The 25,542-nt window shown below is 50.5% G+C and overlaps 9 protein-coding genes across 9 annotated transcripts; 4 read left to right on the top strand and 5 right to left on the bottom strand. All coding sequences in view use genetic code 12, as the record gives it.

The window, feature by feature from the left end:
* Positions 1 to 69: 69 nt before the first annotated feature.
* DIURU_004415 (uncharacterized protein) lies at positions 70 to 834 on the top strand (the record flags this gene model as incomplete). Its single annotated transcript, XM_034157286.1, has 1 exon — positions 70 to 834. The coding sequence occupies one exon, from the start codon at positions 70 to 72 to the stop codon at positions 832 to 834; it is 765 nt and encodes a 254-aa protein (XP_034010791.1).
* Positions 835 to 3,348: 2,514 nt separating this feature from the next.
* Positions 3,349 to 4,059, top strand: RPS3 (40S ribosomal protein uS3; the record flags this gene model as incomplete). Its single annotated transcript, XM_034157285.1, has 1 exon — positions 3,349 to 4,059. One exon carries the CDS (start codon positions 3,349 to 3,351, stop codon positions 4,057 to 4,059), a length of 711 nt encoding a protein of 236 aa, XP_034010790.1.
* Positions 4,060 to 4,834: 775 nt separating this feature from the next.
* MNT4 (Mnt4p) lies at positions 4,835 to 6,688 on the top strand (the record flags this gene model as incomplete). Its single annotated transcript, XM_034157284.1, has 1 exon — positions 4,835 to 6,688. One exon carries the CDS (start codon positions 4,835 to 4,837, stop codon positions 6,686 to 6,688), a length of 1,854 nt encoding a protein of 617 aa, XP_034010789.1.
* A 1,604-nt stretch (positions 6,689 to 8,292) lies between these two features.
* On the bottom strand, positions 8,293 to 10,305 carry DIURU_004412 (uncharacterized protein; the record flags this gene model as incomplete). The annotated part of the gene is made up of 1 exon (XM_034157283.1): positions 8,293 to 10,305. The coding sequence occupies one exon, from the start codon at positions 10,303 to 10,305 to the stop codon at positions 8,293 to 8,295; it is 2,013 nt and encodes a 670-aa protein (XP_034010788.1).
* Positions 10,306 to 11,450: 1,145 nt separating this feature from the next.
* On the bottom strand, positions 11,451 to 11,805 carry DIURU_004411 (uncharacterized protein; the record flags this gene model as incomplete). Its single annotated transcript, XM_034157282.1, has 2 exons — positions 11,451 to 11,700; positions 11,783 to 11,805. The coding sequence occupies 2 exons, from the start codon at positions 11,803 to 11,805 to the stop codon at positions 11,451 to 11,453; spliced, it is 273 nt and encodes a 90-aa protein (XP_034010787.1).
* Positions 11,806 to 13,562: 1,757 nt separating this feature from the next.
* Positions 13,563 to 15,176, bottom strand: UTP18 (Utp18p; the record flags this gene model as incomplete). Its single annotated transcript, XM_034157281.1, has 1 exon — positions 13,563 to 15,176. One exon carries the CDS (start codon positions 15,174 to 15,176, stop codon positions 13,563 to 13,565), a length of 1,614 nt encoding a protein of 537 aa, XP_034010786.1.
* A 796-nt stretch (positions 15,177 to 15,972) lies between these two features.
* On the bottom strand, positions 15,973 to 18,897 carry DIURU_004409 (Ran GTPase-binding protein; the record flags this gene model as incomplete). Its single annotated transcript, XM_034157279.1, has 1 exon — positions 15,973 to 18,897. The coding sequence occupies one exon, from the start codon at positions 18,895 to 18,897 to the stop codon at positions 15,973 to 15,975; it is 2,925 nt and encodes a 974-aa protein (XP_034010785.1).
* A 1,301-nt stretch (positions 18,898 to 20,198) lies between these two features.
* On the top strand, positions 20,199 to 21,392 carry DIURU_004408 (uncharacterized protein; the record flags this gene model as incomplete). Its single annotated transcript, XM_034157278.1, has 1 exon — positions 20,199 to 21,392. The coding sequence occupies one exon, from the start codon at positions 20,199 to 20,201 to the stop codon at positions 21,390 to 21,392; it is 1,194 nt and encodes a 397-aa protein (XP_034010784.1).
* An 814-nt stretch (positions 21,393 to 22,206) lies between these two features.
* DIURU_004407 (uncharacterized protein) lies at positions 22,207 to 23,298 on the bottom strand (the record flags this gene model as incomplete). The annotated part of the gene is made up of 1 exon (XM_034157277.1): positions 22,207 to 23,298. The coding sequence occupies one exon, from the start codon at positions 23,296 to 23,298 to the stop codon at positions 22,207 to 22,209; it is 1,092 nt and encodes a 363-aa protein (XP_034010783.1).
* Positions 23,299 to 25,542: the final 2,244 nt, after the last annotated feature.

The following is a 25,542-nucleotide window of genomic DNA, read 5'->3' as shown; positions in this document are numbered from 1 at the left end:
TTTACTGATTGGGTGATCCATGAGCTTCGGACGAACACAAGTCGTGAGCTTACCACTAATTCATTGCGCATGGTTGAGGCAATTATGGGAAGAAACTCGTTTGTTACTTTGAAAAATACTCAGCGTCATGAACTCTTTCTTTCTATTATCGCTCAAAAAAACCCTGCCACCCATAGCGAAGCCATATCCCAATTGACGTATTTCTGGGGTCATCATCCAAATGATATCATACGTTTTGTGAAGAGTCAATCAAAAAAACCCAACAATTGTATCCTTGACGAAGCAGTACTTGCAATGATAGACTTTCACCATCCTCGACTTAGCTACAGCAAATATCGCTGCACCCGGTTGTCACTCGCTTGTGTTGAAGGTGCACCATCAAGTGCCGTAACGTGGTTACAGGCACGAAAGATACATACTCGGCATTACGACGAGATATATGGGGTGTTGACTTCTGTTGATGTTATGAAGTTGACGATGCCAAGTGATGATGAGGACGATGAGGCTTCCATTGAAGTATCTGCGAACGAGACTTCTTCCGTCAACCTTTCCGATTCTCCGGTGAATACTGTGGAAGATCCCGTTGAAGTCTCCTCGTGTGATGAATCAAGTATCCCTTCTGACCAACACGGCCTAACTACGGCAAAAAAGAGACGGACCTCGTCGCTGGACGATGAAGACTACCCTGCTCAGCCCCAAACCAAGCGTTCTATCATAAACGTTACACATGCTATTCCAAAGATGTTTCATTTTGAAAATTGCCCTGTGACTATCAACATCCTTAGAGGTAGCCAGCAATCTGACGATGAGGAACTGGATGCGGAAGAAGCGTGACTTGTTGCTATTGAGGCCACTGAATCATTGAATCATTGCGGTTGATTTTCACCTGTAACGTCTCAATCCATAACAACTGGTAAATACCGGCGCACTCCATATTTATCCTCATTTAGGTTTATATAAATTTGTTCTGCATTATCCCATTAGCATAACACAAAAACCATTGCTCTCCGAATTAGCACCAAACAGAATTGGTCGGTATAACTAAAGGCTGGCCGGTAAATTTAAAGTCTGTTGAAAGTTATGATTTCAAAGGTTGTGATCACAAACAGCGCAAGTCGTGAGTCATTGTGAGCCTGATCAAGCTCCCTCGTTGCCACAGGAATTATATACAAAAAGTGGAGAATTCAAGTGGTGGTACTCGCCATTGATTAAACGAGTTTTAGTAAATACCAATTCAACCAACTCATAGGGGATCATTAGTGAGATCAGGGACTTGTGATTTATTGCCTCAAAAATTTCATCAAACCATGCAATCAATCATATGACTTAGTCTCTTGAATGCATAATCTGTGTGGGGATCGTGCATGAAAGATAAGCACCACTAGTGAAAACAAATAACCTCGTCCTGGTAAAACTCAAGGCAAAAGTCCTTGAATTCAACAGGAAGTGAGCTCTTTAACTGAGATGAAAGATAGACCGTTGCATTTTGCTTTTGTCACGCGTAAGTTTGGGCTTAAGGGGGCATTCGTCCATTAGGTTATCTGATTATGCAGATGCATGCACCATCATCACCTGTGATTGCATCGAAAAGACTACGAGGCCAAAAGCGAGAAGAACTGGATGCATCAGGTATGTACGCTTACGATTAGGCTTGACTTACGGTATTTTTAAAAACAAAACCAATGCAATCTTCTAGTTTATATGTTACGATTTCCTGCTTGTTGTTTGACTCTCTGTGTATGTCGTGCTATGGGCATGGCCAGCGAGTTGTGCAATTCCTTGTGAAGCAGTGGAGCGTGATTATGATGTAAAATCATATGCAAAGTTGATGTTTTCCCCAGTCCCATGATTTGTCATGAAATGAAATTGATACCCAGAGGGAAGGTCCATCCAATTTTGTCACGTTCACGGCATTGGTATAATTAGTTGGCTTATCGCCGCCAAATTTAATGACAACGTCCGCATAAAACTGCCATTCGTGGAACTGGTGCCATTTACGGAAACCCAATATCTCCAGCAACTGAGACAAGCGGTACACCCCATTTCCAATCCCAGGGTCCTTGGTATGAGGGTTAGCGAATGTAAGCAACTACGGCAGCCTTGCCCCCAAAAGCCCAAACCACTAACTAAACCCGTTCCTTCCTCTTTAAAGATGGGACCCCTTATATCATATGCTTCCCATAAAACCTACTTGAAATGGCACGATTTACCATGGAATGACCGAAACCACTAGTTTGTCATAAATATATAATTACGGTGAATTTTGTAGATTAATACGAATTGTTTTAGTTGTGACGACGATCTGCTCTCTACTACCCTGATCGTCCCGCCAACGGCTGCGGGTGCCGAGTACACAGCCAGCGTTGTTCGTCTCCACCATCGCCTTGACAACCTATACCGCAGCTATTCTCGCAGCATCCAGCAGCATCCAGCAGCGACAATAAAAATAATATGAATCGGAATACGGGTTCCTGCTGGCCTCATTGTTTGTTGCCCACACGATTTCCCTGCGGCAACCCCCGGCGGTTGTCCTGCCAACGGTATAGGTCAGGGTCCGGCGGTGATCGCATGCTGGATCCGGCAGTGATCTTATCAGCATGCGATCGTGCGTTGGCACAGCCCCTCCATTGGAAAGGGAATAACGTGGTGTGCTATGAGCAAGATATGGGGAAGATAAATAATCATCAAGAATAGAGAGTTGTTAGTTTGTCAAAGTATTAATTACCCTTGGATACGGCTACTGTCGCTTGATTGGCTTGAGATTAATTTGCGTGGTTGCGACGACGACGGAGTGGAAGTCGCGAAACCAGCCCCCTACCGCGGGCACGACATTCCTCTACGACCGTATTCTTTTTTTAGACTTTTTAGACGGACAGGACATGGTGTATGTCGGGTGACGAGGCAGGTGGTGGAGAGCCCGTTGCAAATAAGCTTTTACCGGTTGAACTTATCCCCGATTTGGTAGTTAAGTCGTGTGAGATTCAAATTGTGCGTTTGGTACGTGCGGTTACCGAAGCTCGCGATTTTCGACAGATTTTTGATTTTTGATCCCATTATTTCGCACCGTTAGAGCAGGGTGTAAGCGGGACTAATTCAAGCCCACTCCGACCACCCGCTGTAAACTGGCAAAATGCCACATCGATAATCGCTAACATAGAGAGTTGGCGTCTACTATGAGTTTACCTGAAGTCTACTTAGATATTTCACCTAGAAAGCACTATCCTGTTTTCATGTGGTCAGGGTTGTAACCCTAATCACGTGTCAATTTCCCATCGTGCGCACCGCGCCCGGCGCGCACTCGCTAACAAAAGTGAAAAGTGAAAATTTCTCGCCCTCTCCAAACTAACCATGGTTAACGCTATCTTGTCCAAGAAGAGAAAGCTTGTCGCTGACGGTGTCTTCTACGCCGAATTGAACGAATTCTTCGCCCGTGAATTGGCCGAACAAGGGTACGCCGGTGTTGAAGTCAGAAAGACCCCCACCAAGCTCGAAGTCATCGTCAAGGCCTCGAACACTCAAGGTGTTTTGGGTGAACAAGGTCGCCGCATCCACGAGTTGACCTCGCTCATCGTCAAGAGATTCAAGTTGCAACCCGAAGGCATTGTCATCTACGCCGAAAGAGTTGAAGAAAGAGGTCTCTCCGCCGCCGTGCAAGCCGAAGCTTTGAAGGCTAAGTTGTTGAACGGTTTGCCCATCAGAAGAGCCGCCTACGGTGTGCTCAGATTCGCCATGGGTGCCGGTGCCAAGGGTGTCGAAGTCGTCATCTCGGGTAAGTTGAGAGCCGCCAGAGCCAAGTCGCAAAAGTACATGGACGGGTTCATGATCCACTCGGGTCAACCCACCCGCGACTTCATCGACATTGCCATCAGACACGTGTTGATGAGACAAGGTGTGTTGGGGATCAAGGTCAAGATCATGAAGGACCCCGCCACCAACCGTGTCGGCCCCAAGGCGTTGCCCGATGCCGTCAAGATCTCCGAAGCCAAGGACGAAGACGAAGTCATCCCCGCCCCCACCGTCAAGGTCTACAACCAACCCGAAGCCGCTCAAGAAGCTTAGGTGTGGTCGTTGTATAATTAATAAACCGATTGTAAACAAGCAAACTGGACTGTAAACAGCTGTAAACATCTAAACTAAACCAGAAAGGTACGATTAAGCATCACCATGTAGTCTTTTCATATAGGTTGGAGAATATGCTCAAAAGAACGGGATTTAGCGAGTGACCAGTAGGCGAACCGTTGATTGCTAGAATCAATAAAATTACAGATTACGGGTATTGTTGTTGCTAGAACCAATTTATGACTATTCAATAAATCGGTGGTTGTCTAATAGCCACGGTTTAAGTCATTGCCCATTAGTCGAAGCGTTGTTCCTGGAACCAAACCACGACTATCAATAAAATTACAGGTATTGTTGTTGCTAGATGAAGTATAGTCACTGGCTTTACGCGGTATATGAATGGCAGCATCCTCTAATAAGCATCACAGTGTAATTTTGGCTCGAATCTTCGCTTGAAGACTCCAATCAATCAAGCTTCTAATCAGAGGCAGATCAAAACTCTTTATGCCCAGAACCATCACCTTTCGCCTAATAACAAATACCTTCGATGGCAAACCATGGGCAATTCTAATCACACTTCCAACATCAGTTCATATCAAAGAAAACAATCATCAAAACAATCGTTAACTTAGTCAAATGGCATTATTCATTTTGTGTGTCTCCTTACACAAACGACACGTCCATTGTTGTCCCTTACAGGCGCGCTTAGCCCGTGGCGCGTTAAGTGATTGATCCGTGGTTCCCAACACCGTGTCCAATATAGCCAGTCCCCACGATGATTCCACGGCTTCTAACGCCCAAACGGGTGATACTACTCGTGGTCGTGGTTCCCTTGATCTGGCTAGCGGCCGTATATTACCGCCCTGCGCCCGCTATCGTCCATTTATTAGGGGATACCAAATACCCCGATCACCCCGTCTACCGGCGCTGGAAGTACCGCAACACGCAAAACTTCACTACCATCGGAGCCAACGCCCTCTGCGGCGAGTATTTCCACGCGTTGGGCCCGTCGTACGCCCCACAACCGCCGCCAGCAGCCGTGGACTTCTTGGTCTACGACCGCGACCGTTACCTCTGGGAACACATCAAAAACCACAAAATGGAGCACGGCGTCACTGGAAATTACAAACAGGCGATTGCTGATGGCTACGCTAAGCACGCTAAGGTGGTGGCGGACGCAGAACTGGAGATGGTGGCCTCCTTCAGTCATATGAGAGTGTGGGGTCATTGTCTGCTTTATACGAAACTTGAGGACGTCAATCACGTGGTTAAATACGGCAAGGTCGGTCGCTATGACCACAAGTTGTTTCCCTGGCTCACCCAGTTGTCTCCCTTGTTTAACCAGCTGTATGAGTTACCAATAACCGATGGAAATAAACCGAAAATGCTGACTCAGGACGAAGGGTGGGTGCAACACTATTTGCGGCGACTGAACGGCCGTGGCGTGGTGGTTTACGCTAATAATGACACCGCAGCATCAGTGCCGTCTTTGATTACAGTATTGAGGCTCCACCAAAATGAGCTCCCTATCCAGATTGTGAGCATGGGACCGATAAATTTAGACTACGAGGCAATTGAACAAGTGGCCCAGGGACCGTTTGAACCGCCCAAGTCTTTTTCTCGTTACTTAAAAGTGGAAAACCTACGCAAACCCGAACTGTTCCTCCCACAGTCAATCACCTACGTTGACGTCGCTCCTGCCGTCCACAACGTTTCCCACGACCTGCTTAGAGAGCTAGCAGCGATATTTACTCTGTTTGAGGAGTATGTGCTCCTCTCTCCCCTTGCTATCCCCACTGTCCCCCCTTCCTCTTTCTTCGACATTGAAGGATACTCCGACAAAGGAATGCATTTATACCACCAACCCAACTACTTAGAGGGTTCCAACTCCCCTCAAACGGGAAGGGAAGAAGTGGAACGGCTCCTCCACCGTTTAACTCCTTCAGATATCGATCTGGTGGTATTTGGCTTTGACCCGTCGGAGTTCCCTACGACAAAGCTTGACGACACCGTGGCTGTGCTCAATAAGAACAAAGTGCTTTCCGGATTGCTTATACTGGTAAACTTGAGGCGTCACCCGCTTGTTAAGGCCGTGGACATTGACCTATTCTGGCTTGGGCAACACATCCTGGGAGTACCCATTCAGATTAATGTGCACCCTGCGGTTGCTGCTGGTGTCGTCAGCGACGATTCCCATAAGACTAAGGACGCCGCGATGGCGGAGGAGCTCTGTCTGCTGCTGTGGGGCCAGTTGTCGCGCCAGGACCACCCGGAGTTATTCTATTTAACGGGCCACCAGATGGTCAATTGGCACCGCCAGCCGCTGTTTGCCACTCAGATAAAGCAGAGGGTGGGCCAGCTGGAGCCGATGGCCGTGGAAGTGCTCTTAAAGCCGCCAACTGTCAATAAGCCGGTACCGGTAAAGGAAGAACACACCGAGCCTAACCGGCCGTGGATCAAACAAAACCAGGCTGAAGGTCAACCGTACGCCTACTGGTGTGCCTATTCCATACTTGGCTCGCCTGCCGAGGACCACCGGGGCGTGGTTATCCTGATCTCGCCGATTAAAAAAGCCCGCTACCGCTACTTGCTCGACGCCTACGGAGACGTGGGAAATGAGGCCAAATAAGCTTTTGGCAACTATAGCCGGGGGAGGGCACCGGTAACCATCTCGCCTTTCGGCTAAACTTTCGCCATCTACCGTGTTTACATTATCTAACGGCATGGACCCCAATTGTCCCGTATCCATCGACGTACCCTCTCAGGAATGCGTTTGAGTCTTTGCATCAACGGTGAGCTTAATTTTTGGCCAACTCCGCCTCGTTTGCTGTCCCTTCATACTGGCCTCATATTGGTTGCAGCGCTACCATCAGACACTGACTACCAAAGGAAATAACCAATGCCAAGGACGACCATGGCCTCATACTACACCAAATATCGTACCACTGCATCCTGATAAACCACCAGCAGCGGCTATTTCCTTGCCATTTGCCGGAATCTCGTCGTGTGGTCCAACGTCGAGCGCGATGGCGTCATCGCCTCACATACCCTCACATATCCTCACATACCCCGTCAAGCGCCAACGGCGAATGGACCCCGACTCAGCGGCCATGCCCGCTGCACGTTGATAAACAAATAACAGAAAAATGTCGCTCCGCTGACGACGCCGAGGCCGTGAATGGTAAGGCCGTGAAAAATTACACGTAAGCTTAGCCATCCACTAGTTGTTGTAAGCAAACAAAATTGGCTTTAAACATTAAATTTAATAAATCATAATCACGACTAAATAGTCCCTTTGCTAGTGGCTGGGGTTTCTCTCGTCCGACTGGCTCGGGTGCGGGCGGGGGCGAGCGTTAGCGCCCGCATCGCTGGCACTGCCTATAGCTTATGCAAGGGTCTCCTGGGGAGACACCCTTTGACGCGGGGCGGGGTGGTGCATGCGTTGTGCGTTAATGCAAGGCAACCGCCCGCGAAAAATTGCCTTGTTTGCGTCGACCAAACAATAACCACAATAGGGGGCAAAATATAACGGGGGTGCGCCTAAGGCGCCAGACCGCGCCGCCGATGATCTTGCACGCCGCCCACACCCTGCCCCCCGCGCCTTGCCGGCGCCCTGAACAATTGATTCCTGCCATTTAAACTTCTGCTAACAAAGAAAGGGGAGAAACAGGGTTAAGGTTGGGGTCCTTTTTTTTTTCTGTAGGGCAAATGGGACAATAGGATAAGGTTTGACGTAACAATAGGTTTTAGGGTTATTGTCGGGGGTGTCGGCAGTGTCGGCAACGGTGTCGGCAACGGTGACGACAACGGCGGCGCGCCCGCCAGGGTAGCCCGATATTTAGCCCAATCGGGACAAATGCCAGAAAAACAACTGAAGAATTTTACTGGTAAGTGTCTTGTCTAAGTCGTGTTGTATTTGGTTTCATCTTTCAAGGCTACCATGACTTATAATTGTCTATTTGTACAAGCATTTAGGCTATACTTTTGAGAGGAAGTCATGCGTCAGAAGTCAGAAGCCAGAGTGTGTCAATCCGTCACCAATGTTATTCTTAGTCGTTTACCAACCTAAACTAGCTTTACTTTTTACGATACATCACTAACAATAGTCATATTATCTAAAATTGGTAATGGTGCCAGCGATACTTAATCAGTATTAGCAGGTGTTTGTATCACTCATATGATGATATTGATTACTATGAAACGCTTAAATGAAATGTGTTCACTTTCGTGATGTTATTTTGACATTTCGAGGACAAACTCGAACGTCAGCACGGCAAGACTCAACCCAATAATGATAATAAGCATCCACGCTACCCGATTAGTATTCTTTTCGTTGATCAGGTCGGTGACGATATCGGCAAACTCAAGGAAAACACGGCATCGATCATTAATCACTTGTACTCTCTGATCGATTTCAAGGTAGTCCCTTACCGCGGTGTATAACGGATGAAGCGCGGGCTCTAAATCCCAAAAGAAGTCCGGGGTATCGAGGATAGAACTCGAGAGGTTGACGTCAACCTTTAATTTAAAGATCTTACCCAGTTTCTTAAGCAATTGAGTCCGTTTAAGCCCCAAACGACCGGTGAGGGCAAGCTTTTTCGGGAGCTTAGAGATCAGCTGGAGACCGTTGACCACTCTCAGCTCAAACAAACAGAGCTTGGTCAGCTGGGCAATGGCGTGGGACATCGTGAGCTTGATTAAATGGTCGGCCAGCCGTAAGGTGATCATATCATTATAGATTCGCGGACGGTGAATCAGAGGGTCGTAATCGAAATGGAACTCCTCCGTTTCAATATCCTGTTCGTCGATTGGGTTTATGAGCATGGTATCGTCGTCGGCGAACGCCAAATCGGCCAAAATATTCTTTTCGTGGGTTTCACTGAAATTCCAAAAGACGACGATACCGTAAGCGAAAACAAACATCTCGCCGTGGTGGCGGGTGGAGGAGGCCGGCTCCTCCACCTGGGGCAGCTGTGGTGTCGCCACGGACGGTACTGGGGGTACTGAAACCTCAGTATTTGCTTTTTTAGTGGTAGTGGAAGGGATGGCTTCCTGGGACGGGGCCAGGCCCAGAGGACTAGGGGTTTGTTCCTGAGGCTCTGTGAGGTTTGGTGGGGCAAAGAATTGAGGTTCCAGAGGATCAAACGGGGCGCTGGTATCGTTTAAACCTGGGTCCATCAGGTAGTTACCGGCATCCTCCGGCGTCTCCACCCCCAGATAGTACTCATATAAATGGTTTGTTTGCTCCGTCTTGGTAATGAGTTTCTCCATGTGTCTCAATTTAGGAAGGAGCTTAGCCAGATTATTCGATTTCACCCGATAACCGTCTGTACCCGGTAATAATGGAAGAGTATAGGGGACGTATAGCGCCTCCTCGTAGAGTCTTGGTCTCACGCCGTGGTGCTGTTTCAAAAATTTGGATACGGCTAACAAATTAAACTCTTCACACATGAAATACGCCGTTGTCCGTGAGAATTCGTGGGCTCTTTCTTCCTTCAGCATGAGTTCTGCCCTCAGTCTATCGATTTCCTGGACCATTGGCGGCAGCGTCAGGTCGGCTCTCCTTTTGGGAGTGGCTGTGATTGCCTGGGACAGCTCCCCGAGCTCCAGAATCAGGTGTTCTTCATCACTAGAACTCGAGGCGTCTTCGGGGATAAGTACCAATTTCTGCGATGTTTTCAGCGTTCTTTGCGGCAACAGCAGCAGCAATTTAGGAATACTTCTTATGTTTCGCTTCGCCAGCGGCTGCAGCGCCGGCAACGGGAGTTTTCCCCGCGCAATGCGTTTGGTCAGCGCGAGCAACAGCGGGAGCCGCCGCTGGCCCAGCGGGATATCCAGCGAGTTTACAAGGAGTTTATCGACAGATATATCAGTATAGCGATTCTTGATCGAGCCAAACCGGCGGTGGAGGGCTCCCTCGTGTTCCAGTTGCGAGAATAAGGGAGGGGCGTGGTGCGCCGATTGCGGGCCCGCCAGCGACGAATGAGCCTCGGGAGAGGTTTCTCGGCCGTCGCTATGACTGTTGCCACTATTATCTGTATGATTCTGATGGTTTTTAGGGGGTTTTTGCCTCAGTTGAGCCTCGCGCTGTTGTTGTTGCTTGCGGAAATTGTGGCCGGCGAAGGGAGCTCGCGCACCTTTGATGGCGTGCTGGCGGGAGTCGGTGACGAGGATCAGCGGCAGCCGTTTTGCTGTTGGCTTGTGAGGGCCGTGGCCGCCAATGGGTGGCGGGGACGTCTCGCCCATATGGATAGTACACTAACAATGCGAAAACGTGCGCACAATAATGGCAATTGGTAGTTGAAACACACTATAAAAGAACCAAACGTGGGAAAAATTTATCAAACACGACAAAAAGGTACCAAACATGGTTGAAACGTGGTCTAAGTTCATAGAGTAAATACAGATCATCTTTCCTTTAAGAATATATTGGAAGTGTTGGCATTGGAATCGAACTGGGGCTGATGAGCGGGGGTGGCTTGTACGGTGCGATCCATGAGATTATTGAGATTATCGACAATAACCGAAAATTAAATGTAACATAGATTGAGCCGAAACAAACAATGAAACCAAACAATTAAATTATTTAGGGATCAACCCACAACTAATTGATAATGGCAAAGTCACCTTACTACTTGAGGTAAAACTGTCAGTGTCGGTTGCCACCAGAATAGCCGAGAGGGAATACGACGAAGGGCCCCGGTCGACGCCGGTCTAGACCACTGGTTTCACGAGTCCCAAACGGGAATAGTCAATGTTCAGGGCGATAGTCTAATTTTTTCAGTTTGGGGCTCGTGTGAGCCGCCGTTTTGGCCTATCAAATAATTTAAAAAAATACCGGAGATGACGAACACTTACTGTCTTTGAGGTTTATTGAGAGGAGACAAGGTAGCACAAAAAAGGTAGTATGAAAAAAAAAGACTGATACACCGCTAAAAGGGGGCATCAATCAACCCTGTAGACACTACCCAGTTACATGAAAATAATGATATAAACAGCGTATGTTTGATGTCGACGTCAGGGCTTGTCAGGGTCCATTGAAAATTGATACACACGATGAAACTGAGATACACCCGACGCCGGCAAAGATGACACACGACGTCAAACAAGATGCCGGTTTCACCACCGCCACGGCGCTGGTATGAGCGGGACTACCACAATAGACATAAGACAATGGCTCTAGGTGCCGTGTGGGCAATGCAATTCAATTGTAGCACAAAAGAGCCCCAGCCGTTGGCAATTGGAGCCGGTGGCTAGACGAGAGGGGTCGTACTGCATATAAGCACGACTTCCAATACCGGTGGCGACAATACCACCTACAACTCTTAGAACTTATCTTTCCCATTTGTTCCATTAGACTATATACACGTGTTTGTTACATTACCCCTGTTTCAGTTTTTATCCTTGGCTTCGTACTCTTGTTTCAACTTTTCAATTTCCGAATCAGAAAGCGGCGGGATGGGGATATCGCTAAACTCGTCCTTGGAAAGCTGCTGCCACGTGTAGTAGTACACCGCCAACGGGATAGCGCTGAAGATGGCGAGGCCGATCATGTTCTTCTTGAAGAACGGCGCCCGCACCCGGTACAACGCCGGGGTCATCTGGTGGGTCACGGGGTCTCTGTAACGTGTCTGCCCTCTCCTGTTTTAGTTAGTATGATGAAACAATAGATCTGAAACAGCTTTTGAAACAGCCTATGAAACAAGCCTGAAACGCCACTTACGGAGCACCAATAAATCTACCCATGGTCGATGGTATCGGGGAATGAAAATGAAGGGTGGGTGTGGTAAGGCCACCCTTGCGCGCGCACTACGAAAAAACAACGAAATGTCGGAAACCAACTACCGGCCCTTCCGTCACGCGATAGTGTCGTCAATGACGGAAGCTTGTTACGTTAGCTCACCACCCAGGGCAACGCCAATCGGGCTAAGCCTATCGGGGCCATACGAGCAGTACGAGCCGTTTGGGCGCTGGCGGCAAACCACACGTGCGCCCCTGCTCGTATTCGCCTGCCGGCGGCTCCAGCAGCTCCGACTCCGCTCCGCTAACCTTGTTCACCGTTTAAGTAGTACCATCCGCTTACATAACCAAACACACCCTACGTATACACACTCTGTACCCCGGCGCCGCCGCAGGCGCTTAAGGCGCTCGGCGCCCGGCGCCCAAAGCGCTCGGCAAGCGCCACTAAAGCTTACGTTTTGTGGCCACTTGCCAACCAACTAAGCGGCAGGTCCAACCAACCTTTTTCACGCCCTCCTCGGGTGACCGGGAAAGAAAATGCTTAGCGCCTCCACACCGATGCTCAGGGCGTTAAATGGGGCCCCGTGTGGCTTCGGCGGCATTAATGGGAGGGCGCTAATGCCGCTAATAGCGCCGAAATGGCGCTCGTCGCCAGCGCTCGTCGCCAGCGCTCGTCGCCAGCGCTCGTTCGCCGCTCGTCGCCTATAAGAGCCCCAATTATCTAAGCACCACCCCATAGCCACCCGCCACCCGCCATTGGCCCAGCAGTCACCGGCGTACGGTGACACAAAGCCCGAACGGTGTCGGCGTTTGCACACAGGTTAGAGCGCCCCTGGCGGGTGGGGTGATTGGCCTGCGTTTTGTGCGGGCGGGATTAACGCCGTTGGTATTGTCGTGGCGCCCCTGGTTTAAGCGGGAGCGCCTTAGTTAGACGGTACCCTGCGTTGGCGATAGTCATCGCCCGCGTCCAGTTGCCAACGACAACCTGACGCAAATGGTGAGACACTTGGTGATACTTATTGTGAAACACTTGGTGATACCGATTGTGAAACGAGATAAGTGGCGAGTAAATACCACCAGTGTCAGAAAAAAATTTACACCCACAATATTTGTACTCGTTTTCCAAACTTGTAAGTTGTATTTGTGGGTGTTTGAGGCTTAGCAGGCCGTGGCGAGTGCTAGTACAAGGAATAGTCATCACTCTCAATGGATAGGTTTCTATTTTGACGGAAAGTTTTCATTAATATTGAATAGCTAGCAGTCACCATGGATAGCCATCAAGTATAATGAAGTGTTAACATTCATAGCGAATACTTAACATTTTTGAAGGGTGCTTGACAGATCATCATCGCCAGCCATGACAAATTGCTGGTGACAGCCACAAATCAAACCACGACACGGAGATTTAGTAAACAGCTTTGTCGTACCATACGATATTATTACCAGTTGCTTCAAAGAAAAACTTGCTTCCTTAACAAGTATAGGCTCACAATGAGTAACTTCTATTATATTTACCAATGACTCTTTGAAGAAATTATCATCAGTTTTAGCATTTGTCTCAAAACTTTACGACAAATGTCATTCATTCTTTGAAAGCCAGCAAAGAGTATTGTTCGTTATCTAAGTCTGGCAAAATCTATCTAGAATCCTTTGAAAATTGGCAAAGCATCAAGAAGTCTTTGTTTCTACTTGTTTGAGGTTGCCAAAAATGTTTCTACTTCTTTGGAATTTTCGCAAAAAGTGTTTATAATTCTATGAAAATGTTAATAATGGGTGAGGCGCCATAACGTTACTCTCGCTTGTTCGTTAGCGATGGCAAGCATCGAGTTATCGGGAGCAAACTTGACTGCCGTCACTTTACCTAAGGGGGTGCCCAGCGTCGGCCAGTTCGGGAATACCCGAGCCAGCGGCAAATGGACTATTCGTAAAAGGTCACGCTTACCTCTCAGGGCAATCACTAACATTTGCCCGTCAGGCAGGAATTCGAGGGTCAGGATCGGATACACGATATTGCCCACCGCTTTGATCGGGGTGGGTGCCAGTCCCGAGTCAACGGCCGCCTCAAGCTTCACTCGGTCATAGATATTGACAATCCCCAGCTGAGTGCCCACGGCCACCCACCGGTCATTAGTACCCCCGTAGCTGACACAGGTCACGTGGACACCATCGTCGTGCCATTTGCGGACGGGTTGGTTGATGTTTACCCCCTTTGCCCCCGCGGCTTGATCAAGGGCAAATTCGTACATATCACCGGCAGTAGAGGCAATAAGCACTCTCAGATCGTCGCTAGTGAATGCTAAATCACCGACAGTGCCTTCAACTTTCAATCCCCGCGCCCACTGGCCCAGCGGGTTGAGTAAATTGCACCATCCTTCATCGCCCTTTAAACCGATGAAACGGCCTCGGGGCAGCACTTTAAAGTGCTCAAACAGCAGCTGGTGGGCGTCAGCACCGTAAAGTCTCAGGATCTTCTCCACTTCGCCCAGGGTGACGTCCCACTTGTTCATATACTTGCGACGACCACCGGCGTAGATTGTCGTCGAATCAGCTAACGGAGCAAACTGACACAGGGCAATCGGTGTATGTTTGAAGAAGACAGAAGTAACAAACGGGTTCTGGGCGCCGTCAATGTGGTATATCCGCACGGTACGGTCAAAACCTGCCGTGAGCAAAAGCGGGTGTTTTGGGTGGAAATCGACCGCCTGGATCGAACCCTTGGCACGACGAGCCCCGTTGGCATCTTTTAAGCGAGTGATGCCCAAGTGGTTGGCCAGCATGAGCTTGGTTTTCCCCTTTTGGAGGTACAGCACCAGCAGGGCCAAGACGGCGGCCAAATCGCGTGATTTCAGCTGAGTAGCATCAACTTCTTGGTCCAGCAGATTGTCGTCGCCATTATCTTTCTCCCAGTCGTCGACCCACGCCGGTTTGGGGTAGATCCGCTCGAATTGGGCTCGGAGTCGGTGGACGTAGCTGTGGCCGCGAATGACGTCGTCCCCTTCGTATTTGCGGAGTTTTTTCAATTTCGCCAGCTTAGTCAAGCTGACAGTGACCTCGTCGTCGTCGGAGTCGTTCCAGGCGTCGTCAGAACCGGCGGTATCGTCGTCATCGCTATCAATCTCCATATCGTCGTTGACGGCGACCCCTTCGTCGTCGATGACAAACAAGTCGTCGTCCTGGAGCATCTCGTCGTCATCGTCGTCGCTAGCATCGTCCAGGTCGCTGGAGTAGCCGTCGTCGGCGTCGGCGGCGTCGTGGTAGAGCAGGTCCACTTTGGCCAAGTTGGCATGGAACCCGTCGGTGTCGCCAAACACCAACCGCGTGAGCTCGATCTCCTCGGCGTCGGGCGCCGCCACCGTTCTCTCGTGGTCAGCAGCCATATATGACGGGATAATGTGTGGTTAGGTTTGGGATGGAGTCGTAAGCCGTGGTGCGATGGGCGCGCGATGCGATGAGCAGAGTAGGGGAGACGATAACGATAATTAGAAATTTAGAGATACAAGAATCAGGTGATTACGGTTTCAGATATTTACAAGAATCAGGTGATTACGGTTTCAGATATTTGGTTCACTATTGATCATTTAATTAAGTTTGATTGAAGCTCATCAAGGTAATCACAGAATACACTCTAGCGACATAAGTAGTAGCCAAATAGAGTAAGTGCGAGGGAAGCAATCAGTTTCCATCACTAGTATCACTACAAGAGTTCACATCCAGCTTTATAAAAGTACTATAGAAGCGTCACCAGTAGCTATGACCACAACTAAGACATCTACTCTTGACTACTACTAACTTGTCAGTATTTATCTCAAGAGGTACGATGACATTGAATCTACCGTGACTTACATCAAAGTAAATGGTCGTTGATTGGTTGTGGCATCAACGGCTACCACCTTCTACTTTGGCTAGTAGTTAAGACATTGGACATGAGAGCATGCCATCATTAAATATCGTAAGATATAGGTTTAGCATCAAGGTTTGTCTCTTTAAGGAGCATGCCCATATTAATTGGAAATATAGAAAGAAGACTAGGAAACCCAAAGCGAATTGCATGGGTACTGCTGATTTCTCCTCCATATCCTCGTACCCCTACTGCACTTCTTTATGATTGGTGTTTTACCTATATGCTACACCACGTCTATATGCACCATGAAATTTTATAGTCGTCTTCGTCCATCACTTTAACTGACGGACAAAGGTGACAAAGTATTTTTTGAACCCCTTGACGTCGCTCTTGGCCAAGTTGACACACAAGTCGTCCGTGTACTCCAGGGGCAACCCCATCGTCGCCAAGTAGTTGCGCAAGTACCCCAAGTAGTCGTCGCCGCGCTTGTCATACATCAGCTTGAGCAAGAACGCGATCTCCTGGGCGACGAGCCGGTGCTGGGCGTCGTCGGCGTTGAAGCTAGCCAGGAACGGCACCTCAAACGAAAGCAGCGTCACTCGCTCGGTCAAAAACTGGTCGATGCCGTCGAGGGGAGGCACCAGCGCCGCGCCCGGGTCGAGCTTATCGTCGAGCGCGCCGCCGGCGCCACCAAAGATCTGGACCAAGTTGGCCAACTGAGTAACCGCCATCTTGGCGGTGTTGCCGTCGCCGGCGACGTCGCGGGCCCACTCCAAAAGCGCGTCAAGCACCACGGGGAACTGCTGCTTGTTCAGCTCCAGCACCAACAACAGCGCCTGGTGGTTGAGCACGAGCCCTGAAAGCAACAGAATCAACAGCCGCTTGAGGGTGTGCTTGTCGCGGTGGACGTCGGCGATGAGGGCGTCGTCGTCGCTCGTTTTTGCCATCAGCAACACTTTGGCGAATACCGGAGAAAGCACGTTATTAAGCAACGAGTAGAGCTCGGGGTTCTTCTTGAACGCGTGCGATAACTGGCCCAAGAACAGCAAAAAGTCCGCAAGCTCCAAAAGCTCGAGGTCAGGAGCACCGACGATCACCGCCACCAATTTCAGCAAAGGAGCGGTAATCTGGCCGCGTAAGATGGGTAATAGCCGCGAGAACGTCATTCTAGCGGCATTACGCACCCCTTGGTGTTTCGGCATCCGTTCCAACGTGATGGTGATCGCCAGCGCCGCGTCGCCAAACTTGGCGATGACGCTTTCCGGCGCCTCATTTTCGCCGTCATCATACCCTTTAGCGACGGTGCCGATGGCGACGATATCGTCCTGAGCCTGGAGCATCGCCAAGTCGTCGCCCCTAGTCACCGCAGCTTCTAAGTCGGCGAATAATGGCGACAAAATGTGGTTGAGCAACGCCACCTTTTCCAGCTCCTGGTGGCTGCCGAGAAGCGCGGCAAGAAGCGCCACCAGCTCCAAGAGGTAGAGCTGGCCCGAAAGCTCCAGATTGACCTCGTTTTCCTCCAAGGGGCGGGCCTCGATTTTGAGAAGGGGCAGCAATTTCACCGTCAACTCTTCGACAAACAGCGCCGTGACCCCGGTGGGTTTAGTGGTTTTGAGGAACCGGTAGAAGCAGTACCACGCTCGCAATCTCACTTTAGAGTCGCCGGAAAACACGGCGACATCCAGCATAAAGATCTCGAGGACCCTTGTGATAAGCCCCGGCCGTTCTTTGGGCAGGGGATGCAAAAAGGCGAAATGTTTCACCACGATATCGAAAAACGCCAACTGCACTTTCGGGTGGCGCAATTGGACGATGACGTCCAGGTGGATTAAGCGCACCATAAACTCGCGGTAAGTGAAATACGCCGGCAGCTCGGTCACGGTGGCGAGCCCGAGGCCGTTCGTCCGGAGCAGGTCGCCGTAGTTCGTCAACTGGTAGAGGCCAAGCTCCGCTTTGCGCCAGTCGTCGTGCAGGGCAAACAACAGCTCGTTGATGACGATGGGCAACGCCTCGATGTAGAGGTCGGGCAGGATCATCGCGATCAGGTCCTGGAACGTCTTGAGGCGCTTTCTCACTTCGTGGAAGAGGCCGTCGTCGTCGCTGTCGCCGTCGTCGTCGTCGTCGTACTTCATTTTGAGCACCACTTTGTTTAGAAGCTCCAGAAGTAACTGACGGTCTTGGAGGGCCGGCTGTTTCTTGGCCAGAACCAAAAACGCCTGGATGAAGGGGAATACTTGTTGGGTGACGTCGTCGTACTCATGCCCTAAGAGGAAAAGCGCAAGTGGCCACATCTTGTATAGGTGCGGCTGCACCTGGTCGATGAGGTCGGGCAGCGTGTCGATGCAGCCGACAAGTTCTAGCCCCATCTGATTAATAAGACGGGCCAAGTTCTCCATAAACGTCACGTCCTGGTTATCGTCAACGCCGATCAGATTAAGAGTAGTGGTTAAATCAAGCATCGCTACCAACTCCAATTTGGCCGTGGGTTTCATCTTCTTGGCCACAATCTCCGAGACACACACGCAGCACTGATTACGGGCGGAGTGGACTCTAAGATAGCCAAAGATCGTCGTCACCACCTCGGGTTTAACAAACAACGAGATCTCCATCCACAGCACGTACAGCCCCACGAGATCCAAAGTGTTGACGATGATATCGTCGCTCCAGCGGTCAGGCCCGCCCTGGAGGATCTCGTGCCACAGCGCCACCAACCGGTCCATATCCATGGTTCTGATCTGGTCTTTCACCGCTCCGATAAGCTCCTGGTTCGGTCGCAGCCGCAGAATAAATTTGTCGCCGATTTCGGTGTGGATGGCAAGCAACGTCCGCGTGTAGTAGTCGACGGCTCTGGGTTTTCCCGTGGCGTACACTTCGAGCCAATCACTCAAAAACTGCGGGTACAGCTGGAGGTAGAGCTTGAGGAACAAGTCGGCAAACAACAGCGCCAATTTGTTCTTCAAATAGGCGGGGTCTTCGCTGGCAAGCTCGAGCCGCTGGGCGAGGTGGGCCCGGAGGGTATGGTACAATTTGAGCAAGGCGGCGGCGTCGAGCTGCTCGAGGTGGCTCTCCAACACCTGGTAGACAAAGAACTGGAGGGGCATCGGCGCCTCCGGTTGCGAGAGGATGCCGACGGCGGCGGCGTAGCCCTCGGCCAGCAGTTTCACTTCCTCGCAGTACGCCATCGCCTGCTGCTTGAGGTGGGGGTCCAGCGTGCCCAGGAGGGCGATCTCGACCGCCTGCTGTAGCTGGGACTCCATAGCGCTTTAAGGGCTTCTGCGCTGGGGTCTTTTGTAGAGAGGGTGTGTGGGTGGATCAGACGCTGGGGTGGCGAGAAAAAATGCGATGAGACCGGGAGAGAGGGGGTAAAAGGGGGGGTCAAACGGGGCCAAATCGGAGTCGAGAGGTGTCAGATAGCAACTAAAATGGACAAAGAAACGGGTGGGAATGAGGTTTGAGCGATAGAATGAGGTGTTGGTCGTGTTTTAGGGCTATTTTGGGGGGACTGGGGGAGTGAAAAATTGTTATACTAAGGGAAAAAAACAACAATGAGTGCGCGCGTGCCAAATTTACCACTCGCACGAGACAAACGAGAGCACGTTTGATAAGAAAAAAGACGGTAGCTTAACACTATAAATCTAATATGATAGACTTCGTATAAAGTATAGCAATGGAATTTTTATTTCTTTTATAATCTAGTTTTTTTTTTTAGGTTTCTCATAGGCATTGATGTATTCCTTCATTTTGTGAAATTTACGCTAGAGATGAGACATCGTATCGCCATCACCGAAAAATGTATCACTGTCAAAAAATGAATCAAGTACTGTGAGGTACAGAGATTGACAAAGTATTAACAATTGGGATGATTTATGAGACTTTATTAAAATTAGAATAGAGTCTTGTAACAAGGAACAGCAAATTAGACATTATTTGAAAGGTAAGGCTATTGAAAGACCTAGTAATCACAGGTTTACTAATAAATGACACCTATCAATGTTTCAGTGTAAGTGTCAGTCGATTGTTTCAGATCTCAAACACAATGCACTCCCTTTCTGATCAATGCTAGAGAGAGTACACACTGTTTATTTTTTTTTTTGACGAGCTAACTTCGTTCATAAATTCGACGCGTCAACCGTCGTCTCGTCTACTACCATTACTGAATTGTGAGCCCTGACACACCACTGCAGCGCCTGAGCCCGGCTTATGTCCGGAGCCACCCCCCGATTAAGGCGGCGCCTAACGTTATCAATACCCGCAAACACGGCGCTAGCCTCCACCACCCCCTCTCACTAGCAAAACAACCCCCAAAACAATACCAATAACCCCAATTCTTCGAGCGTAAACCACCCCTAATAGACGCATTGTCGTCGTCTCGCTTCGGGGCTCGTCTCGGGGGTTTCGCGCTCGTCTCGGCTGCAGGGCTCGGGCGAAAGCCCCAAATCGAGCCTAGGTTAATACTAACCCCCCACCCCCCTCGCGCGCGGTGATCAATTGTTGACCCCGACAACAATCCTCTAACTCCCCTTAAAGGACTGACGTTGACAGCGCCGTTTGTGAAGCAATGACGACGAACGCACCGTCGCCCCAGCGACGAACTGCGCCCGCGCCAGCGCTGGCGTATACCGCCAGCGACGCCGGCGCCGATAGCGCCTATAAGCCGCCGGCGCCCATGGCGCCCGTGGCAGCGCCCATGACAGCGCCCACAGCGGCGCCCACGGCGGCGCCAATGGCGCCCATGGCGCAAACCTATGACGTCGATTACACCCTCAGAAACCGAGGCAACGACGACGAATTGGCGCCGACAGTGCCCCGCGAGCCCGCGATCGGTGCCAACTTGCCCCCCCATTTCGACTACTCGTTCCAGCCGCCAATGGCGGTGATGGCGACCCCTGTGTACCCCCAGTACTCGCTGATCTATGACGCGGCGCCGGCGCCGGTGTACTACTACGCCAACGACGGCGCCGAGGCGATGCGTGGAGGGTGGGACCCGGCGCCGGCGCCGGGCCCAGCGCCCCACAGCAATGTCCCCTACCAAGCCCAAGTGCCGCCAGCGCCGCAAGCAACAGTGCCAGGCCCGCCAGTGTCAGCGCCAGTGTCGGCGCCAGGGCGCCCCGTTCACGACGCCGCGCCCCGAGACCCTGATACCAGCGGTCAGGCGCAACCGCCAGCGCTGACGGGCGCCAATGACAGTAGTCTCAGCGCTGGCGCCGGGGCGCCGGCGCTGCCGCCGCTGGCCGCGAGCTCGGCGCTGGCGTCGCTGCTGCTGCTGCTGGCGCTGGAGGCGCCGTCGCTCGCTAATTCGCTGGCGCTGCTGATAGCGCTGCTGGCGCTGGCGCCCGCCACTTTAGTCGGCACCACCACCATGGTCAACCTGAACCCCGAGTACGCGGCGCCCGTCGTCGACGCCGTGTTTGTCGACCCGCGCCTGTGCACGGTGTGCGGGCGGCGCATACTCCGCGACATGGCGCGCCACATGCGCACCCATCAGGAGACGCCGCGGTTCGTGTGTATGTTTCACACCATGGGCAAGTGCACCCACAAGCTGGGGCGGTTTAACCGTCCTTACGACTTTAAGAAACACTTGCTTAATCGTCATTTCAAATTTGATGACCCTAAGATCAAACAGATGCACAATTTGAGTGATAAATTGGACCATTTCGGCGAGTGCGGGTGTGGGTTTAAGGGAGATGGTAAGCGGTGGTTAGATGACCACATGTTGACTCTGAAACCGACGAGGTGTAGCATGTTGCTGTAGCCCTCAGAGAGCCCGCCAGGGCTCGAGAGGGTGTGAAACGAGTCTCAAATAGCCCAAAAGGGCCTGAGACCGACATGGTCTGAGACTGATATGGCCTGACTAGAAGCTAACACCTATAAGACCCAGTGGTCGCCCCGTGATACCTAGTATCAATTTGTTATACCCAGATGACTTATGGTCAACTGTGATACTTAGTGTCAAACCCGTGATACCTAAAATGACCCCTTAATGAACAGACAATGGCGAAATTAAAAAGAATTAACACCTTCACTATAGGCCTGATGCCATCTCATTTTGAGCAAAAGCTGAGTCTGCCTTGTGATTTTATCAATATTTTGTGGTTCTACCAATCCAAAAGGATAACTTAATGTTTAGCTTCAGTGTTGGATACTTTAACGCTGCTTTTAGGGTTTACTTTGATGGAGCCGTCCATTAGGAAATAGCGTATCATTGGTATCAACTCTAATAATTGTCTAGCGCAATAAGCAGTCAGTTTATCATGATATCTAATTGATGTTAGTGTTTTCCCGGTACTTCTGAGTCTAGCCATTTTCATTTAATTAAAGAGAATCAGGAGTTCTCCGACTGAAACCACCAATAACTCTGACCATTTTATAACCCTGACCACTAATCAGCCCTGATTGACTCAACGAACTTTCAAACGATCAATTATACTCTACCACACTCGAATTATTATCTTTGACTAAACATCAGTGCTGCAAACATCAGTGCTGCAAAAACACCAACTCAAAGTGTATCAGATCACAAAAGTCACAGTAATAGGTTATTTATTTTGTAAGGCTAATTACAGCGTCTAATCGAGGATGGCGTATTTCTTCAAGTGGTCGGGGATAGCGTCGTACAACCCCTTATCCTTTAAGAACAGTTTCGAGAACATCTTGTGGACGTACTTGTGGGCCGAATCGGGGAGCAACGTCACCACATTCAGCCCTTCCGGTAAGTCCTGAGCCACTTTGACAGCAGCAGCGACGTTGAGACCGCCGGTACCGCCAATGTATAACCCTTCTTCGTCCAATAACCGGTAGGCCATGACGATAGAGTCTTCATCAGGCACTTGGATAGCATCGTCAACAAGGTCAAGGTCAGCGCCTAAGTTGTTAGTGATACGCCCTTGGCCAATCCCTTCGGTAAACGACAGCCCTTCCAGCTTTAATTCCCCCGTTTTAATGAACGAGTAGATAGCGGCCCCAGGAGGGTCAGCCAACACACACATGGTGTTGCCGTTGCTGATATTTTTCAAGTAGTGGGTGATACCGGCGAACGTACCTCCGGTACCGGTAGCACAGGTGAAGGCGTCGACTTTGCCGTCCAATTGGGCCCAGATTTCCGGGCCCGTCGTCTCCAAATGGGCCTGGCGGTTGGCCAAGTTGTCGAACTGGTCCGTCCACACGGCGTTGTCCATTTGCTCGGCGTGGCGCTTGGCCTGGTGGTTGAAATTCATCGGGTCCGAGAACGGCACCACCGGCACCGGGTGCACTTCGGCCCCCAACAACCGCAACGTGTCCATCTTCGCCTGAGACTGGGTGTTGGGCATGTAGATGACGCACTGGTAGCCACGAGCGCGGCAGATGTGGGCGAGGCCGATCCCGGTGTTACCCGCCGTCCCCTCGACGACGGTGCCGCCCGGGCCAATAAGCCCTTTCTCTTCGGCGTCTTTAACCACGTATAATGCCGCTCTATCTTTAATCAGCCCCCCGGGGTTCATATACTCGGCTTTGGCGTAGATGTTGCGTCCCACCGACGCCGAGATCCGCGGCAACTTGAGCAACGGGGTGTTGCCGATGGCGCCGGCGAAGCCCGTGTCGGCGACCAAGGGGACGAACGGCGGCTTGAACGTGTTTTTGGTAATGCTGATGGAGCGGATCGCCTGGCGGGAGGGAGACATCGGCGGTGGTGGTATTTGGTATGGGGTGGGTGAAATTTATCAGCCGGGTGCGGCCCGGTGCCAGCGACGATGGTTAGGTCACGTGACATTGACAAACCAATGTAAACAACGATATACCCACGGAACAACAACCACGACAAGCCTCGACGATCTCTTAGGATATGATTAAACCTCAGTGATGGCAGTAGTGGATTGATAGCTTCAATTGCCTGTTAAGCGAGGGATGGTGTCCATGGCGGCTTAAATGGGAGGCAAGCCGTAAACAACCGTAATTCAACACGTAGACATGATCAATTGGAGTCATTGACAACAACAGAAGGAAACAAACAATTGTAGGAGTCACGCCAGCTGCGTATGCCAGTGGTGGAAGCGTTAGGATAGCCCTTGAATTGAGTAAATCATCACCACTTCATACCCTGCTCAAAGTGCGACGTAACAAATATTACGCTACTGAAAAATGCGACTTAGCAAAATTTACACCGCGATAAGAATTTCCCTGTGCGACACTAACAGTATTGGGACTATGGACAAACGACTGGAACATTGGTCTTTGCAATCAGTCTCTTGAGTTTTTTGATGACTACTCTTTTATCTTTGGTGACTGGTAAACCTATTTAAGTGATTAGGCTACGGTTGTGAGGGCTCCTGGAGCTGTTAGGTGGATGTCTTACTGGCACTAGGACTGTTATGGTCAAGGTCACGTGCACGAAGCGATGGCGATGATGATAATAAACCAGAGATGGAAATTGGACGTACGAGCGTGCTGGTGGGGTCACGTGGTTGCTGGTCTTCAATCTTCCTTTTCGGGGTTAGCGGTGGGACCCCGGGTGTACTCTGAAACTGATCGCTGGTTACAGACGCTGCGGAGGATCCCGTCGTCAACTGGGGGAATGCACCTGGCAACCGCTATCTCGCATGGTGTGGTAGTAATTTATGCGGACCAGGGCTACGAACCAAAAATGCTCCCTCTCTCGACGCCGTTACTGCTGGCTCGCCATCCCTCCCATCTCGACGACTATAGGATGGCTTACCCTTAGATTGTACCAACAATGCCACTACCATTATTGCTCTCTTTAATTCTCTCGTATTGCCCTTGTTTCAGTTTTTTTATTTCTGTTACACGTATTGATATTTTTTCTGTTGTGGTGTCGTCGCCCCGACCCTGAAGTGCTCCCTCCAGCAGGTCTCCAGCAGGCATTTTTTTTTTTTTATTTTCGGGTTGGATAATATCGGGTCGCAGATGGTGTGGGTGTGTATCAGGTGGATCGAAGAGGCAACTGACGACGGGCGTCGATAGTCGTCAACAGCGACGCCAACGACGACGAAACAACGTTTCATATGTGAAACCACCACCAAAACTTTACTAATAGCTATTTCGATAATACAAAGGTCACGTAGTTGAAACTTGCACGTTGTTTCAGACTAATAATATTGTCGACCTGGTCGTCAACGTCGTCATCGTTGAGGGGTATCGTGGGTAGTTAATTGGTCTCAGGGCCCCGTAACCTACTTAATAAGCTCACGTGACTACATTCTCGAAGGACAAGACTGCTACACCCACTAGATGGTGGCTCATGGCTGGTCAGCCCACGGTGAAACACATTCTGAAACGACGATTTCTCGTACCTCCCGGTATCACCTGACGTTTACTTTCCCCGTCACGGGTGTCGTGGGGCGGTTGTCAAGACCACTCAGCCCCACGCGCACCCCTCAGTGTTTCATCTCCGGCTGCTCCCCTTACCGGGGAGGGTGCCAGCAGCAGCAGCATGATCACCTTCGTCGCAAGCCAGGGGTACACCACACCACCGACGTTAACCACCACGTTATCCCACGCCATACCAAAGCCTCCTCCCCCACCCTCGAGGCAAAGGCAGGGTCACCCCATCCACCATCACCACCCTATCAGCCGACGTATGTTTCAGATATGGCAGTGACACCCGTCCCCCCCTGTTTTGGGGCACCAGCCACTGGTGGCCGGCTGCCGGTTTTAGTGGCCTTTCCCCCCCGTCGCGTGGACAATCGCAGAGATAATAATAAATAAATCGCCGTATTGATTGCGAAGGCCCTTCGCCATGTCGATCCCGACCCTAGTGTCAGTGCAACCAATAATCTCGCGTATTTTTTAACCCCGCGGGCTCGCCACAAAAAGAAAAGACCCTAATAATAATAAATCTTAGAAAAATAAAATTTATTACGACGCATCAGGTGGTGGTTTGTTCGCCATCGGTTACAATTATTTTCATG

The sequence above is a fragment of the Diutina rugosa genome, assembly GCF_008704595.1.
Source record: "Diutina rugosa strain CBS 613 chromosome Unknown scaffold76_size39521, whole genome shotgun sequence".
Classification (NCBI taxonomy): Eukaryota; Fungi; Ascomycota; class Pichiomycetes; order Serinales; family Debaryomycetaceae; genus Diutina; species Diutina rugosa.
The sequence above is the reverse complement of the archived record's forward strand: the minus strand, read 5'-3'. Positions and strand labels throughout refer to the sequence as shown.